This window comes from Eretmochelys imbricata, chromosome 1 (genome assembly GCF_965152235.1).
Source record: "Eretmochelys imbricata isolate rEreImb1 chromosome 1, rEreImb1.hap1, whole genome shotgun sequence".
Taxonomy (NCBI): Eukaryota; Metazoa; Chordata; order Testudines; family Cheloniidae; genus Eretmochelys; species Eretmochelys imbricata.
This window is the reverse complement of record NC_135572.1, coordinates 165793865-165808952: the sequence shown is the minus strand read 5'-3', so window position 1 is coordinate 165808952 and position 15088 is coordinate 165793865. Positions and strand designations below refer to the sequence as shown.

The following is a 15088-nucleotide window of genomic DNA, read 5'->3' as shown; positions in this document are numbered from 1 at the left end:
TGTTGAAGTCATATCGGCCCACGAGGGCTTGGTGGTTGGCCACTCTCAGCTAAAGGCTGGAAGACAAATAATTCTTATGTCCGAAAAGATCCAGCCTCCTGGACTCTTTATTTTGCTGCGATCGATCCACCAGGAGTCGATTTAGCGGGTCTAGTGAAGACTGCCTAAGAGACAGGTGCTGTGACACTTTGAGCCTCGCAATGCCTCAGTCCCTTTGTGGATCTCACCCTTACTGTATATTCGTACGGCATTAGCACAATGGGGTCCTGTTCATAGCTGTATCCCTTTCTGTGGCGAGGGGAGGGAGATACTACCTCACCCACCTTGTCTCTCTAATGTCATGCAAATAGTAATAAAAATAATAATAATTAATAATTTGTTTAAGCATCAGATCCTGCTCTAGTTGAAATCAACGGCAGAACTCACATTGGGCCCGATTCTCCATTGTTTATAATTGATAAATATTTTTGTAAACCAAACAAATACACTAACCCTGAACAAGGACTCTCTCCATGCTATTTTTAAACTGCAGCCATGTTGGCTGTAGCATTGTCTGAAATGTACATATTTTCTCACCATAGCTGAACTTAAAAACAAAAAGAAAGGCTTTTGTTCAAACTTTAATAATAAAAATAATCACCTTTGGGGAGACCCCAAGCAAGGAAAATATTCGCTCTGGAAGTGAAAGGCAGTAGGTAGGTAGGTTGGTGGAGGTGTGGTTTTAATTTTAAGTGTTTTGCAACATTAACAATGGCAGGGGTTTCTAGGAACATCCTACAACAAATCCCAGTAAGACCTCTAGGATGGAAATAAGACATACTATTATCTCCATCCTACAGATAGGAGACAGAGAAGTTAAGTGACTTTCCTAAGGGCACAGACAGTCAGTGGCATAGAAGGTTTCTGTCTCCCAGTCCTGTGCTCCAGCTCCACCTCTCCCCTATAAATATTATTAATCCTTGGCTAGCTTTCCACAGCAGTGAGTTAGTAAAATCTGATTCAAAACGTAAAACATTGCTTACTTTTGTAGGAATACCAGCTCTTTCAGCTCTTCTTAACCCTTCCACGCCTGATCTGTTAGAAATGACGAGGACTATCTGTGCATAGCTGGTTGGCTTTTTTGTGCTGGTTATCAGGGCTTCAAGGTTTGTGCCTAAAATGAAAAAGAAGAAATGAAGACCAAGCATTTCTTGGAGGGTAAATATGAACATTCTGAGACAGCTTTTTAAAACAGTAACTTAGGAGGAGCCTGAACCAATGGCCCCTGAAGTCAATGGGTGTCTTTCCATTGACCTTAGTGACTTGGGGGTGTGTGTGTGAGAAATGGTTTAATAAGTTACGCATTTGTAAAACATACTTTCCAGTGCATGAATTATGCTGCATGAAAGTTTGGTCTGTTTGAAAATACAACACTGCATCCCTCTGATCAGCTGGTTGATCACCGAAAGGTGGTATAGATGTGTGTAAGCAAAAGTTACATACGTAGGTGTATCTCACAAACAGTTTGCAGCCGTGGGTAATGATCAGAGTATATCCAATTCAAAATGGCCTGGGCAAAAATCTTTTCTGCCTGCCCTGAGGAGCTGCCCCTTGATGTCGATCTCTAGGCACCTGACTGAAAGCTCACTGAAGTTCATGGAAACACTTCCAATAACTTGAAGCAGTTTTGGTTCAGGGCCCAAGTTTCTTTTTCAACAGCCTGTGTTGTACCTTGTAGCGAAGAATGCAAAAGCCTCACCTGTTCCAGAGATGAGAACAGCCACCTTCATTTTGCTTGTTTGGGTTTTGCCTTGGATATAGTTGTGCAAAAACTGTAACCTATTTGTTTGCAAGGCTTGAAGCAGATTATTGACTTCAACATGGGCAGATTCTTAATGGGGGGGAAAAAAAAAGTGTTACATGTAAACAGAGAAATATAGAGGACATAAAAAGGACTTCAGCACCTCTGAAAATTAGACGAATAGCATTTCTTGTTTCTCACCACTTCAAAGCTAACACTCATTTATCAAACACTGTTAAGCATGTGTTATATGTACTGTAACTGGAGTCTTCAGGACTAGCATTTTAACACACCTATGGAGCAAATGCAACAGAGTATCTATGGACCAGATCCTCAGCTAACATCAGTGGAGCTTCACCAATTTACATCGGCTGGGGATCTGGTCCTACTTTCCTCTAGGTAAATGAGAATCCAGTACCTGTGTGTCGGGAGACGACTTTCCCAATCAGCCAGGCTTCCTCATGTCTCTGTATGTCTTTCAGAACCTGCTGAGCCAGTTCCTTCTCTACCACCAAGACTGCGCCGATCCCGCAATTAAACGTTCGGGCCATCTCCTCTTCTGAGAGGTTCCCCTCTTTTTGAAGCCAAGAGAAGATTTCAGGTATCCGCCAACTGTGAGCATCTGAAAATGGCTGAAGCTGTAAATTGCTTGTTGAAGTACAAAACAAGTGTTTAATAGCAATGATTGTCTTGACACAAATACTCAAGTTCCTAGAATATCGAGAGCCAGAATTGCTGGACGTGAATTACAAATGCAAAAGTGATTAGACCTGGGGCAGTCTTAGGCCCAGTGATCTCTGCTACGATGCAGAAGAACTGGATTTAATTCCCAGTCCATGTCTCTTACTGCCTCAGTCAGCAGGGTCTGGAGTGTTGGAAAACATGGTTCAGCCCATGGAATGTAGGAAATGAATTACTCAACTGTGACCCATTAATTAATAATTAGGTAGGGGCTTTGAGGATACTTCAGAAGGTGCTCTTTTAGTCATCCTCTCTTCGGAAGATGACAGCTGAAATGGTAGAGAGGATATAAAATGAGGGAGGGACCATCAAAGTCCAACAGACAAGACCCCTTTCCCCCATGGCAAAAACTGATTGGCCCGCAGCAACAGCATTGCTGAACAAGCCAGCATGATGGAGTTAAAAAGGGAGTAGATTTCTTTTTGCCATATGATATTTTAAATGTTATGTCCTGGTTTTCATACATCAGTACTCAGAGTTTAGCATACAGAAGAGGCAAACTATAAAAATAAAACACAGATCTGATGATCTCAGTCTGTGGAAGAAAGCACAATCTATTATTTGGAACAGGGAACTGGGAGTCATGCGTTCTCTGTTTTATTCTGCACCTGGCACCAACACAATGTGATCCTGAACAAGACACTTAACTTTCCTGTGCCAACAGTTGCTTGCTTGTAAAATGGGAATACCATCATCCCACTGGGGACAGGACTCAGGGCAGAGCGAAGGGTGGGTGAAGAGGGCGCTTAGTCCCTGCCCTTGGGGTTGCTCTGGAGCCTACAGGGTTGGGGCGTGAACAGGCTGGAAATTGCTTCCCCCCTGCAACTCCAGAGCTTAGCTGAGGGGCGGAGAGGCTTCTCTGTGCCAGCGCTTTACGGGGCTTTGGCACAAACAGGGCCTAGAGGGTCTTGGGCTTTCCTGGGGCACTGGCCCAGCCAGAGGCAGTGGGGGAAGGAAGGAGCCTGCTGGCCAGGCTGTTGATGAGCTGAGCTCTCTGACCAGTGGCTGGGGATATGGAGGAGCAGCGGGCTGGAGGAGGAGGGGACAAAGGGGAAAAACAGCAAGAGGACAGCGAGAGGGGGAGCACATAAAGGGCCAATGAGTAAATAGCAGAGGCAACATGTAATCAGCCACCGCCTGGGGCCTGCCTGCCTGCCTGCACCAGCCACCGCAGCGTGCAGCCAGTGCTGGCAGGAAACCGGATGGGGGGCGGGGCCCTACTGGCCAAGAGCTGGCACACAGCGTGGGTTGCCCTGACGGACCAGTTGGGGGAGCAGCCGACCCCGTGCACAGCATCTTCACCCCACCACTAGTCTTGCACACACACCCCCATCATCAGCCACTGGATCCCGCCCCCAGGCAGCTAGTGAGCAGGGATCCAGCCAGAAGCAGGACCCACCGGGTGGGGGGGAGAACAGAAAATACAGGACAGTTTGCCCGTTTTTAAGAAAAAGCTGGGACACCTACAGGAGGGCTTAAATATGGGACTGTCCCTTTAAAAACAGGACATCTGGTCACCCTACTACAAAGTACTTTGTAGGTATTCTGAGCGAAAGGGAAAATTCAATAAAGATCAAGTAAAAAAATAAACTGTGTTCTAGACATGCAAACGTTAGACTCAAGGAAAGTGTCAGTTTACCTTATACCACACGACTGGGCTTTTCAGGTCCATCCCCACAACTGTGCATTTTTTTAATATGATGTCCATTTTGCTTCCTTACCTAAAACTACACCAAATGATCCTGGGAGAACTCGGGGGATATTTTCCAACAGACCTCCTCCAGTGATGTGGGCGTAGGCCTTAACACGCCCTGAACGAAGGACAGGCAACAGAGTTTTACTGTAGATTTTAGTCGGGGTTAACAATAGCTCCCCTGTGAATGTAAAATGAAACAGACTGATTACAACACAGAAATAAATGTCAATCAAATTAAACCAAGGAAGCCTAAAAATATTCATTTACCCAGATACTGAAAAACAACTGCTATATGATAGAGTAAATGGACTTGGAAAGAGAAGAACGCTCTGCTCTAACGCCTGTAGTACACACCAGTGTTATTACCCATCTGCCCCTCCACTTAATTTGTTTCAGAGTATTTAATTTAGAGAAAAGGGAAAGAAGAATATAGTCAAGTAATAGTGGAATCATAAAAAAAGTTATGTTGGGAAGACAACCATGACGTTTTGTTACATTTCAGGAGAAGAGGTATTCGTATTAGTGATGGTACCTAACGTCTGGTCACCAGAGCCAGCAACTGATGGAGACGTGAAATCTAAAGACGACTTTTCTACAATCTTCCTTACAAGGCTAAACCCATTGCTGTGAACCCCAGAGGAAGCTATTCCGATGACAACATCCCCCTCAGCAACTCTCTCCAGTTGGGGGAGCATCTGTCCTTGTTCCACAGCACCAACTACAAAGCCAGCGAGGTCGTACTCCCCAGGCAGATACATGCCAGGCATTTCAGCAGTCTCTCCTCCTGCAGGGGACAGGGAAGGAGAAAGAATAGGGGTGAAAGACATTGTGATGAATATACATATGATTTTTAAATGTTTCCAACCGGATGCGAAGGAATGCAGCGGTGTAAATAGGCTACATTAAAAAAAAAAAAAAAGGTATAAAAAAAAGACAATGAAAAAAATTAATTAACACCAACATTTGTCACATGGCTGTAGCTCTGGTCATTGGAACTGACAACAGGCAAATTGGAATGTTGTCAAGAAATCCTAATTCCTGCTGGCCAGGGTTAAAATTACTATATACCTACATTTGTTTATACAGATTTTTTCATCGGGTTTGTTATCTAAGTGCTAATATGGCTTCCATCACAGGAGTATCTGAGCACAGAGACCACCTCCTGAGCACGGAGCCTTAGTGAAAACTAAATCTATTCCTTTATACAGCAAAATATAAATGCTTAGATTAGCACTCTGAAGAATAACAGACAGGTTTAATTCCCCTCTGGGGTGTGGCTATGCTACACTAGGAAATGGATCCAAGGACGCTGAAAGCATTAAATAATTGACTGCTTCACTCGTCTTCACAATGGTTTAGCATATCCTTGTTTGGCAGAGCCATGCTGGCACATTCACACATAAAATGCCTTACTAACCTGGTTGGACCAGTCCACTCTGAAGTGTCGATCCCACAGTGCCCAGGACTGTTGCTGGGAGCAGAGCTGTTTCAGTAACTTCTAAACACATGGTACTGCATTGTGGGATGGAGTTAGCAAGGCTAACTGAATCAGTGCAGCTGCAATGCTTACGGCTTCCTGTCCACACTGGAGCGATACCCTTGTAGATTAGCTCAGGTATGACTGAAATGGTGCAAAGGCCTTTTCCTAGGTGTTGCAAGCATTTCGTACATGTAAGTTTTGCAAAGTGCATGGCACAGCTGCAGTGCATGGATGCAAAGGGTCATAGAGCTGTTTAGTCTGTTGTAACTTCTTTTTTGCCTAGTATAGACAAGACCCAAGGTATTTAAAAGTAGCCTTCTCATGTAACAAAATGTCTGGAAAAAATAGTGATTTTAACAGGTCTGAAACAGAGACAGTGATAGAATTCTACCATCCTAATGGCTACTTGACTCAGGGTCTCGGATATTTCTGAATATGAGCACGCAATGATACACAGTATTCCCATTTAAAACTTAATGATTAATCTCCACCAATTAATTTGTAAGTCTCCAGCTTCCTTTCTAACCTCACTGTCAGTGACTATGTTTGCAGTTGTGTACTAACTGTAATGGAAATTAAGCCCTGAATTTTAAACAATTTAGTCAATGCATGTGACAAGTTTTGATATTTAAATATGAGTGTATTTTAGATGCAGGGTTTGAAGTAAGTAGCCCATTTGTTCATATACTGGTATGAAGTAATGAATTAAGAAAATTTTGATTGGCAATACGTACATTGCCTGTTTTTCACGGACAAAGCTTGTAAAAATACCTGTAAAATGAGAGATCCCCATTAAGAGAAGTGTGAATGACTCTCTTCTTTCTATTTTTCAAAGATTGGGAAAATGGTAACTATCATAATTTTTAAAACATATGTAATGCAAGATGAGCTTATCTGATTTTGCCATCTCTAAGTGGTACATGAGAAGGTTTGTTTTGAAAATGTATTAAGCTTTGCTCCTGTATTTTTACTAGGGAAGATAATTACTTCTAAAAGGAGGAGAAATGTAAAAACAGAAAGAGGGAGCTGAACTTTGCTTTGTAGTTTTCATTCTTCTAAACTGCAAGCTTACGTTCTATTACTTTATAATGTAAGGATTCATATTAAATACTTGGATAACACAAGATTCAGCTAACAGAATTTGAAACATTAATGAGTTGAATGACTTTTAAAGGTTATATTTTTGTGAAAGTCACAAGTTAAAATGAACCATTATATGACTTTTATGTAACAGTAGCTTCAATATTGAATAATAGGATATGTACATAATTTACTAATAAAATATGATCACCTAGTGTATAATGACAGTTTGAGGGAAAATGCTTAAACTTACATCTTAACATCTTGGGATAAACTGATTTTGTGAAAATTTGGATACTGCAAACACAGAGTCTTCATCAGAAAACAAACATGCCTCTTCAGCACATTTATAAAGTGACTTGAAATATATAAATAATTCAAATATGTGAACTATTGGCAGGAAGGGCTTTATGGAGCTCATTTTTATGAAGTTAAATGAAGAGACAGGGAAAGAAAATTGTCAAAACATGGATTCCTGACCTACTCATAGCTTTTGTGAACAAAAAGCACCTGCTATGAAGGTGGATGGAGACCCTATTTCATAAAGCATAGGCAGTTAATCAGAGTCTCATCGAGTTTCGATTTATGAGACCTTTCAAAAATGTGGACACAAAACATTAAAAAGCAGTTTAAAAAAGGTGCAGCACACAAATTTTCAAATGCCATACAGGAAGTGAGTGCTCGTACCCAAGAGAGAACATCCTGCCTTTTTACAAGCTTCAGCTATTCCCGCTATGACTGCTTGAGCCACTTCAGTGTCAAGTTTCCCACAGGCAAAATAGTCGAGGAAGAAGAGGGGCTCTGCTCCCTGAGCCAGGACGTCATTGACACACATGGCAACCAAATCTTGGCCAATGGTGTCATGTTTCTTACACATCTGTGCAATCTGTAACAAGACCGAGAGAGACCAGTTTGTAATTTTTGCATGAATTAAAAGCACAAGAACGGAGATGTTTCCCTGACAATGGCAAGGGAAGGCACAAACGTCATATTGTTCATGTGAATACTTTCTGAAAATCCTCTAAAATTGTCAGTTCCTTCAAATTAGGGTGTATCCTTTCTCTAAGTTGCTTATTTTTGTGGGGAGGGAGATTCTCTATGTTTTTCACAATATGGGTCACATCTTACTAGAGAGGGTCTCATGGACACTTCCCCTGCCATTGGCAACTGTCTAACCTCCCTGTGGCAACTACAGCAATTGCTTACGTGACATTAGAAAAGAATTTCAGAGGTTTCAGCAGTCTTTAGTGCAATGTAGCAGCTGAAAACAAGGAAGAAAGACAGTATCATGTGACCGTCCAGCTCTCCCCAGACCACTAATAAGTAATACACGGACCACCAGATTTCAAGAAGTGAGAGAAGCTTTTTAGGGGAAGAGAATGAAAGATAAATAAAACTGAGAAGACTTGAAAAAAGATACTCTTCACTTCTAGAACACCTCTCATAAAAGGATCTCACAGTGTTTTGTAAACATATGCGAGATAAGCCGCACAGCACCCACCTGGTGGAGAAAGAGAATATTATCATCCCCATTGTTGTAGACTGAAGAAGTTGTGGCAAAGAGTGGTCAATGCCATAATTATCGACTTTGTGTGTCTAAAGCTTGGAGCCTAAAAATCAATAAATAAGCAGCCTGCTGTACTCCCAGCTCCAAACGTTACAAAAGCATAGCTAAAAATCATGCAATTTTAAAACAACTCAACTTTGGCTGTTTATTTGCCTACTTAGTTTCAATCTTTAGGTTACATTCATGTCACATTTTCAAGGTATACACCATAACCACCAGGGCTAGAATCTTACTGTAAAAATAATTATCAGGATTGATAGTCTCTCATAATCCCTTGCCTCCAGGACCTGGGGATTTAAGCAAAATACCAAACAGCACGAGACTTGTGATAAAATTGTGAGAGTTGACACTACTGAGACTGATTTCCAAGGCACTAAACAACCATAGCTCCCATGGAAGTTAACAAAGGGTGCCCACGAACCCTTGATATGACCAAATGACATGGCTGGATTTTAGTATGTCAGACATCAGCTGCAGTGATGGAGTTAGTGTGAAATAGCAGGTATTTCACAACTTTGCTTTTCTGGACCAGGCACAACAAGTACAAGAAACTCGTCCCCTATTTCCTAAGCAAAAGAATAAAAATGACAACCAAGTTCAAAATAGCTCTGATAAAACTGGATCTCTACATTATTAGTAGTAGTAACAGTAATGCAGTAGCACATAGAATGTCCAATCAAAACTGGGACCCCACTGTGCTGGGCACTGCATAAACACAGAGTAAGAGATGGTCCCACCCTGAAAAATTTACCATCTAAATAGGAGACAAGATACAACAGGTGGATTTAACGAACAATAAGAGTAAGAAGGGCAGGGTTCAAAAGAAGAAGAAGTGGGGAGAGCACAGCTTCCTAGTAATTGCCTTTTCCTGGCTTGGGTAAGGAGTGCTCCCACACCGATCCTCCTTAGTTGATGGGGAGAGATTTCCCCCCTCCTGTTTCAATCTACATTAACCACTGGAGAATGGCACTGAGGGAGCCCATTAAGATCATGCAGTTATACAGAGCAGGTAGATAGTGCATAATGTCGTTCTGAGTCAACGGGAAAGTACGTTTTGGTGGCTTTTTTTTTTTTTAAACTACAGTTTATTTCCACTTTAAAAATAAAAATTAATCTCAACTAAGTTTATTTTTGTTACCACTCTCTATTTCCATCTTTTCCAACTGCCAATGACTTGGACATAGAAAGGGATCCCTTGATTTTAATAATAATAAACGTTTATGAGAGCACTGAGATTTGGAATATCATTCATTTACAGCTCAATGTGCTACATTCTTTGTGCACCTGAAACTCCCAACAGGAGTTTTGGGAAACATGGTCCCAGTCTTTAAATCTCTGAGCTGGGAGCTCAGCTCCAAAAATTTCTCTGGTGTGAACAAGAAAACTGATGGGCACAGCAAAAACTCCAATTCATGCTGTCCAGCAGTAGTCGTTCTGCTCTGTTGGATACAGATGTTAAAAGACTATGGGCCAGATACTCAGCTGGAATAAATTAGTAGAGCTCAATGAATCTGACTTAAGATCTCATCTTACAGAATGTTCATTTTTTTAATTTAATTGGGGTGTACAAAATGCACTCAGAATGAAATGGTCCAATCAATGTGCACAAATATACAACGGCCTTTATATAGTCTTATTGTCTGGCTCTGCGATTGGACACTGTGTAGTAGAGATGGAGGCCCTGAGGTATTTAAATACGTGCCTAATTTTAAGCATGAGCAGTCCCTGACTTCAATGGGGCTTCTCACCTGCTTAAAACCAGGCATATACTTAGCTGAACAGGGGTCAGAAAGAGGATGCTTTTTGAAAGTATTAATGTGTATTCTTCTGAACACAATAAGCGTCCCCCATTAATAATCTCGGCATTGATGTGGACAGGTGTTTTGCTTTTAACCAGGACATTCCTTCCTGCACAGGTGTTTCCAGTTACCTTGAGTTTTGTTCCAACACCATCAGTTCCAGACACCAAGATAGGATCTTTGTAACCAGCTGCTTTCAAGTCAAAGAGACCAGCAAATCCTCCGAGCTCTGCATTGCAGCCTGCCAACCAGAAAAAAAAAAGACAAGGGAATTAAACTTACACTCCAATGGGATCCTGCCGGATCCTCCACCCACTGAAGAGATTCCTTCTGAAGCTTTAGTCAACAGAAGGGATCACAAGAGTCTCTCTTCCCTTCCCTGGCTCCCCAAAGACCAAGTGCACCTCTACAGCAGTCTCAGCCTCTATTAATAGGCTGATAGGGATTATTTGTCCCTTTTTGTACTTAAAAAGCTTTCTGTAAAAGCAGATAAGAAATGGCTGTAATAGTCTGAAGCCCATTCCTCCCTGAAGAAAGTTGCCAACAGGACATTTTTTCCCCACTGAGATGCAGTACCCATTTTATAATGTCTCTACCTACAGTGCATTATTACTGTCAAGTACATCTATGTTTAGCTTCCAGCTGTTAAGATTAGCACACATCAAAAAAACTAACAATGAAAGGGGCGAAGCTGGAAAGAAAAGAATTAATAATGCAAATTATTCACAGCTTTGGTAAATGTGAAAAAGATATAAAGCTATTTGAAGGTCCTTAGTTAATTTGAAAATTGAAATAAACTATATTAAAAAAAATGGCTGTATTCATTTCAGACCCATACTTTGTTATACCACCATTAGTGACTTGTTATGGCAAGGCACGTTTCTGAAACCAGCATGAGGAGGATCTGACCTGATAAGAGTTATCTGAGGAGCACATGGGTGTCTTGTATGCATAACTGAGGTAATTCCATGTACGATGTATGGGGAGCTTTACACTTTCAGTGAAAGGTCACAGGCTTTCAAAACATTTATTGTATTCAATTCTGTTGAACTCAAGGGGAGATGAGAATGTGCTACACCTCTCAGGTAATACGTTTTACAGGGTCATTTTGACAAGTGATTCTGTATCTTTAGGGATTTCTGCATTTTGAATATCTCTTGGATGTTTGCTCAACCTTGAAATTTTCAAGGCAGGACACACAAACATGAGCATTTGTGTCTGACATGTATGGCTGTCAAGAACTGAGCGAACCAGGAATAATGGTACAAATCTGAGCTTACCTCGCCTTGTGGTGGCTGCTGCTAAGGGTTTGATTTTCTGAACCAAGGTATTGCCAGCTGCGATGTCTACCCCACTGTTTTTGTAAGTCAGGCCTCTAAAAGATTGTTAAAAAAAAAGTTTAAAGTAACCAATTACTAATGGCATAAATGTGTTTGCCTTTTAGAGTATTTACTTTCCTACATTACTGTGATGCTGTGAGATTTAACGTAACCAATTACTAATGGCATAAATATGTTTGCCTTTTAGAGTATTTACTTTCCTACATTACTGTGATGCTGTGAGATTTAATTATATAGAACTTGATCCTGGCCTTAGTGAACTCAATGTGAGTTTTCCTAGTAGCATCATCCCTTTCATGTTTGCACAGGACTTTGCTAATATAGCGTACGCTGCAAGCATGATTAGAATAGCGTGAAACAATTCAGCAGTAGTGACACAACATTTACTATACCACAAACTTCAGAACAGCTCAGTAACTCCAAAGATTGATGCATTGCACTGCTGTTTTGAGGCTAAGCTCATGCACTTGGCTGAAGATAGGAACCAGGAGTACTGTGCTGTGTGATATATGAACACTCCTAGCCATCATAAGGACAGCATCAGAGACCAGAACATAAGCCAACTGGCTACATACCAAGATACAATTCGCACAAAGAGGACATTCAAAGGAGGGACAAGGGGCTTGGTTCTGCAGACACTGGTCCATTGGCTTCAATTAGATTACTCACATGCTAAAAATTAAGCATCCGCTTAAGTTCTTTGATGGATCAGGCAAGCATGCTCAGTGGCTTGCAGGAAACTCAAAATAACATCCCATAATAGCATCCCATACATGGACCAGCACTGCTCTATGAGAACATATCCTTCAACTTCAATTGAAGATTAGTCCTTTCTGAATCACTCTGGTGGTAGCAGCATAAAACATAGTGCATCTTTTTTTTTTAATTAATAAGCAAGCTTCCTTTTAAAAAAATGTCTAGCACAAGATTGCTTAAAGAATGCACATTTTTTAAGGCCCAATATATTAAATATACACATACATACATACATGCGTGTACACACACACACACACACACACACACACACACACACAATAAAAGGCACCCAATGAATATTTGGTTATAACTTGTACCCCAATTCAGGTAATGCATAACTGTATACACATTGGAATATACAGGTTATTAACTGGGATATAAATTATTACTCCCATATTCACAGGAAGGACGTTTTATTTTTGGGATGGTCATTGTAGTTGCTTTCAATGCTCAGTTGCAGCAAATGTATTTGACTCAGATTGAGCAATCTGAATTCTTACACGGTCATGGGTATGGATGAGATGGCCTAATAGATATTTTAGCTCTCTAATTTTTGTGATTCAGTGTTCGGTTTATTCTCAAGGTGAAGCCTGATACTGGTTGAGGAACAGAGATCTGTCAGAATGACTGCCCTCTTCCCACGGAGTCTTATTAAGAAAAACTCCCTACAAACAGCTGCATACACACACATTTCTGTTCAAACATACAAAGGGAGAAACATTAAGCATTTTCAGCTCCTAAATATATGCTGGGTTTTGTTTTTGTTTTTCTTAAAAAGAGTATTTTATTTTCAGAAAATGCTCTGATTGCATTATAGCAGTGGTGGGCCGCAGGTTGCCCACCCCTGCATTATAGAGTGAAATATTACTGCCCAAGGATTGATCCTGCCAGGTGCTGTGCACCTTCCCTGAGCTGCCCCCTCAGGAGCAGAGGCCTCCCAGCACCTTGCAGAATAAGTTCCTAGAGACTACTGCTGCACTTTATGGCCCAATCTTTGGTCCTTGTGACCTGTGCTCAACACAGGAGCCAAGGTGGGGCAAAGGCTGTTTTGCATCACCTATTTGTTCTGCCAGTACTTGGGATTGTCTGGCATCAGTCTGGCCTCCAATACACATTAAAGCAGTCTCAGGGCCACATGAACTTACACTAGCTCCCAAAGGGCTGACACATGAGCCGGGGATCATAAGAGCATAGAGGAATTCCAGCCATGCTCCCTCTCTCTCCATGTCCCCTAAGTTCAGTGCTTTACAGGGTCAGGCTCCTAGTGTCTGTTCAAATACACTGGTTTCTCATGTAATACGAAGATTTGATTATAATATTTTACTACAGCATTTTCACCAGTTATATGCTTTCACATAATTAAACAAATTCTCCAATGGTGTCCTGTACTCTCAGGAGAAAGAAGACTAAATACAAGCACTGTTTCACACTTTATTTATTTATTGATTATACACAGATGGCTTTACAATATACTAATCAAACAGTACACTAGTAGCAAAATAGAGACTCTTACTAACACAGCCTCTCATACTTTGCATAATGGTCTATTACCAAAAGTTATTATGGCTGTTAATGAACTCGGGAAGAGGCAGATGGAGAAAAAATGCTCCGTATCTGGTAACATCTGTTAAAAAGTTTGCAAGAGGTTCTTGACTACATCAAAAGGCAACCAAGAGACACTGCTCAAAAGAAAAACAAACACAAAAAACCCCACCTTCCCAGGATTAATAAACCTGTGTCTCACAGAACTATTTCAAAATAAGTTACAAATTATAAATGGGCTGTTAGTTGAAACCCAATAAAGCAGGAGTTCCAAAGCTTCTTGCTCCTTTTACATACATTTTAATAACCGTAAAAATGAATCCAAAAAAACAATCCACTAACATTTCTCCCATGAACAGAAGAGAGGACTCTAATGTTAGACTAATGGGTAAGATGAATTTAGTGCAGGAGAAAGTTACTGTTGTAAGAACCTTGGAAACTGAAGTCCTCGATAAACAGAACAGGCATAGTACAGACAGCAGCAGTGCAAGTTACCTTAAACTTGCTTTTTAGTGTGGTTTACCCCAGACCTGGAAGAATCAGCTCTAGGTTGAGAGAGTAATTCAGTTTCCAAACCCAGTCAGTTGCTGCCGTCTCTGCTGAGATCACTACAGAAATGCCAACTGGAAATTGCTACCTGCATCTGGGTACATCAGAAGCTAGCTGGAGACACCAAGTTAGGTGATCTTTTGAGTTACTGATATCTTTTGATCAATTCAGGTAGCACTAATAACAATCAATTTCAGGCAGTGCCTTCAGATATATACCTGGAATTGCTGAGGAAAGCTATAGCCCGATAACCAATGTCCTTTCTGTAAATGGCACCCTTGAACCGTATGGCTGCTACTCCTTTGTTGGCTTCTTCCAGTGCTGACATCAGATCCTTCTTGATAGCCGTTACCGTAAGGACTCTTCCACCATTAGTCACTACTTTGCCATCCTTTATTGCCGTGCCTGCATGGAACACCTCCAGCCCTAGTTCTTTAGCCTCAGAAAATCCTGTAATATTTTACAATATAAATATAAAGCATCAGTCAGTCACTTCAAATACTTTGATCTATCACTAATTATTAATTATTTGTATTTCAGTAGTCCCTAGGAACCGCAATCAAAGATCAAGATTGATTGGTTATTTGGGCCTGCACACTCTGGTAACTAAATACATATAAAGAAGCTAAATCCTGTGGACAGACAAATGTGTTAGCTAAATGCCCTGGGACGTGGAAGGAGGCATTTAGCTGAGACATCTGCTTACAGATTTAATTTTTAGTTGTATTTTGCATTACTCTACTCTTAGTTATGACTGT

General features: G+C 41.0%; 1 protein-coding gene across 2 annotated transcripts in view; it reads right to left on the bottom strand.

Moving 5' to 3' along the window:
- The window catches only part of GART (phosphoribosylglycinamide formyltransferase, phosphoribosylglycinamide synthetase, phosphoribosylaminoimidazole synthetase), a 60339-nt gene that overhangs the window by 12412 nt on the left and 32839 nt on the right, over positions 1–15088 (bottom strand). For both annotated transcript variants that reach the window (XM_077819099.1, XM_077819107.1), the window contains 9 exons: positions 14549–14780; positions 11424–11518; positions 10275–10384; positions 7465–7663; positions 4750–5001; positions 4243–4395; positions 2199–2402; positions 1739–1870; positions 1023–1153 (listed from right to left, as the gene is read on the bottom strand). In XM_077819099.1, coding sequence (XP_077675225.1) covers positions 1023–1153; positions 1739–1870; positions 2199–2402; positions 4243–4395; positions 4750–5001; positions 7465–7663; positions 10275–10384; positions 11424–11518; positions 14549–14780 — 1508 coding nt within the window. The remainder of the gene's footprint in view (positions 1–1022; positions 1154–1738; positions 1871–2198; positions 2403–4242; positions 4396–4749; positions 5002–7464; positions 7664–10274; positions 10385–11423; positions 11519–14548; positions 14781–15088) is intronic.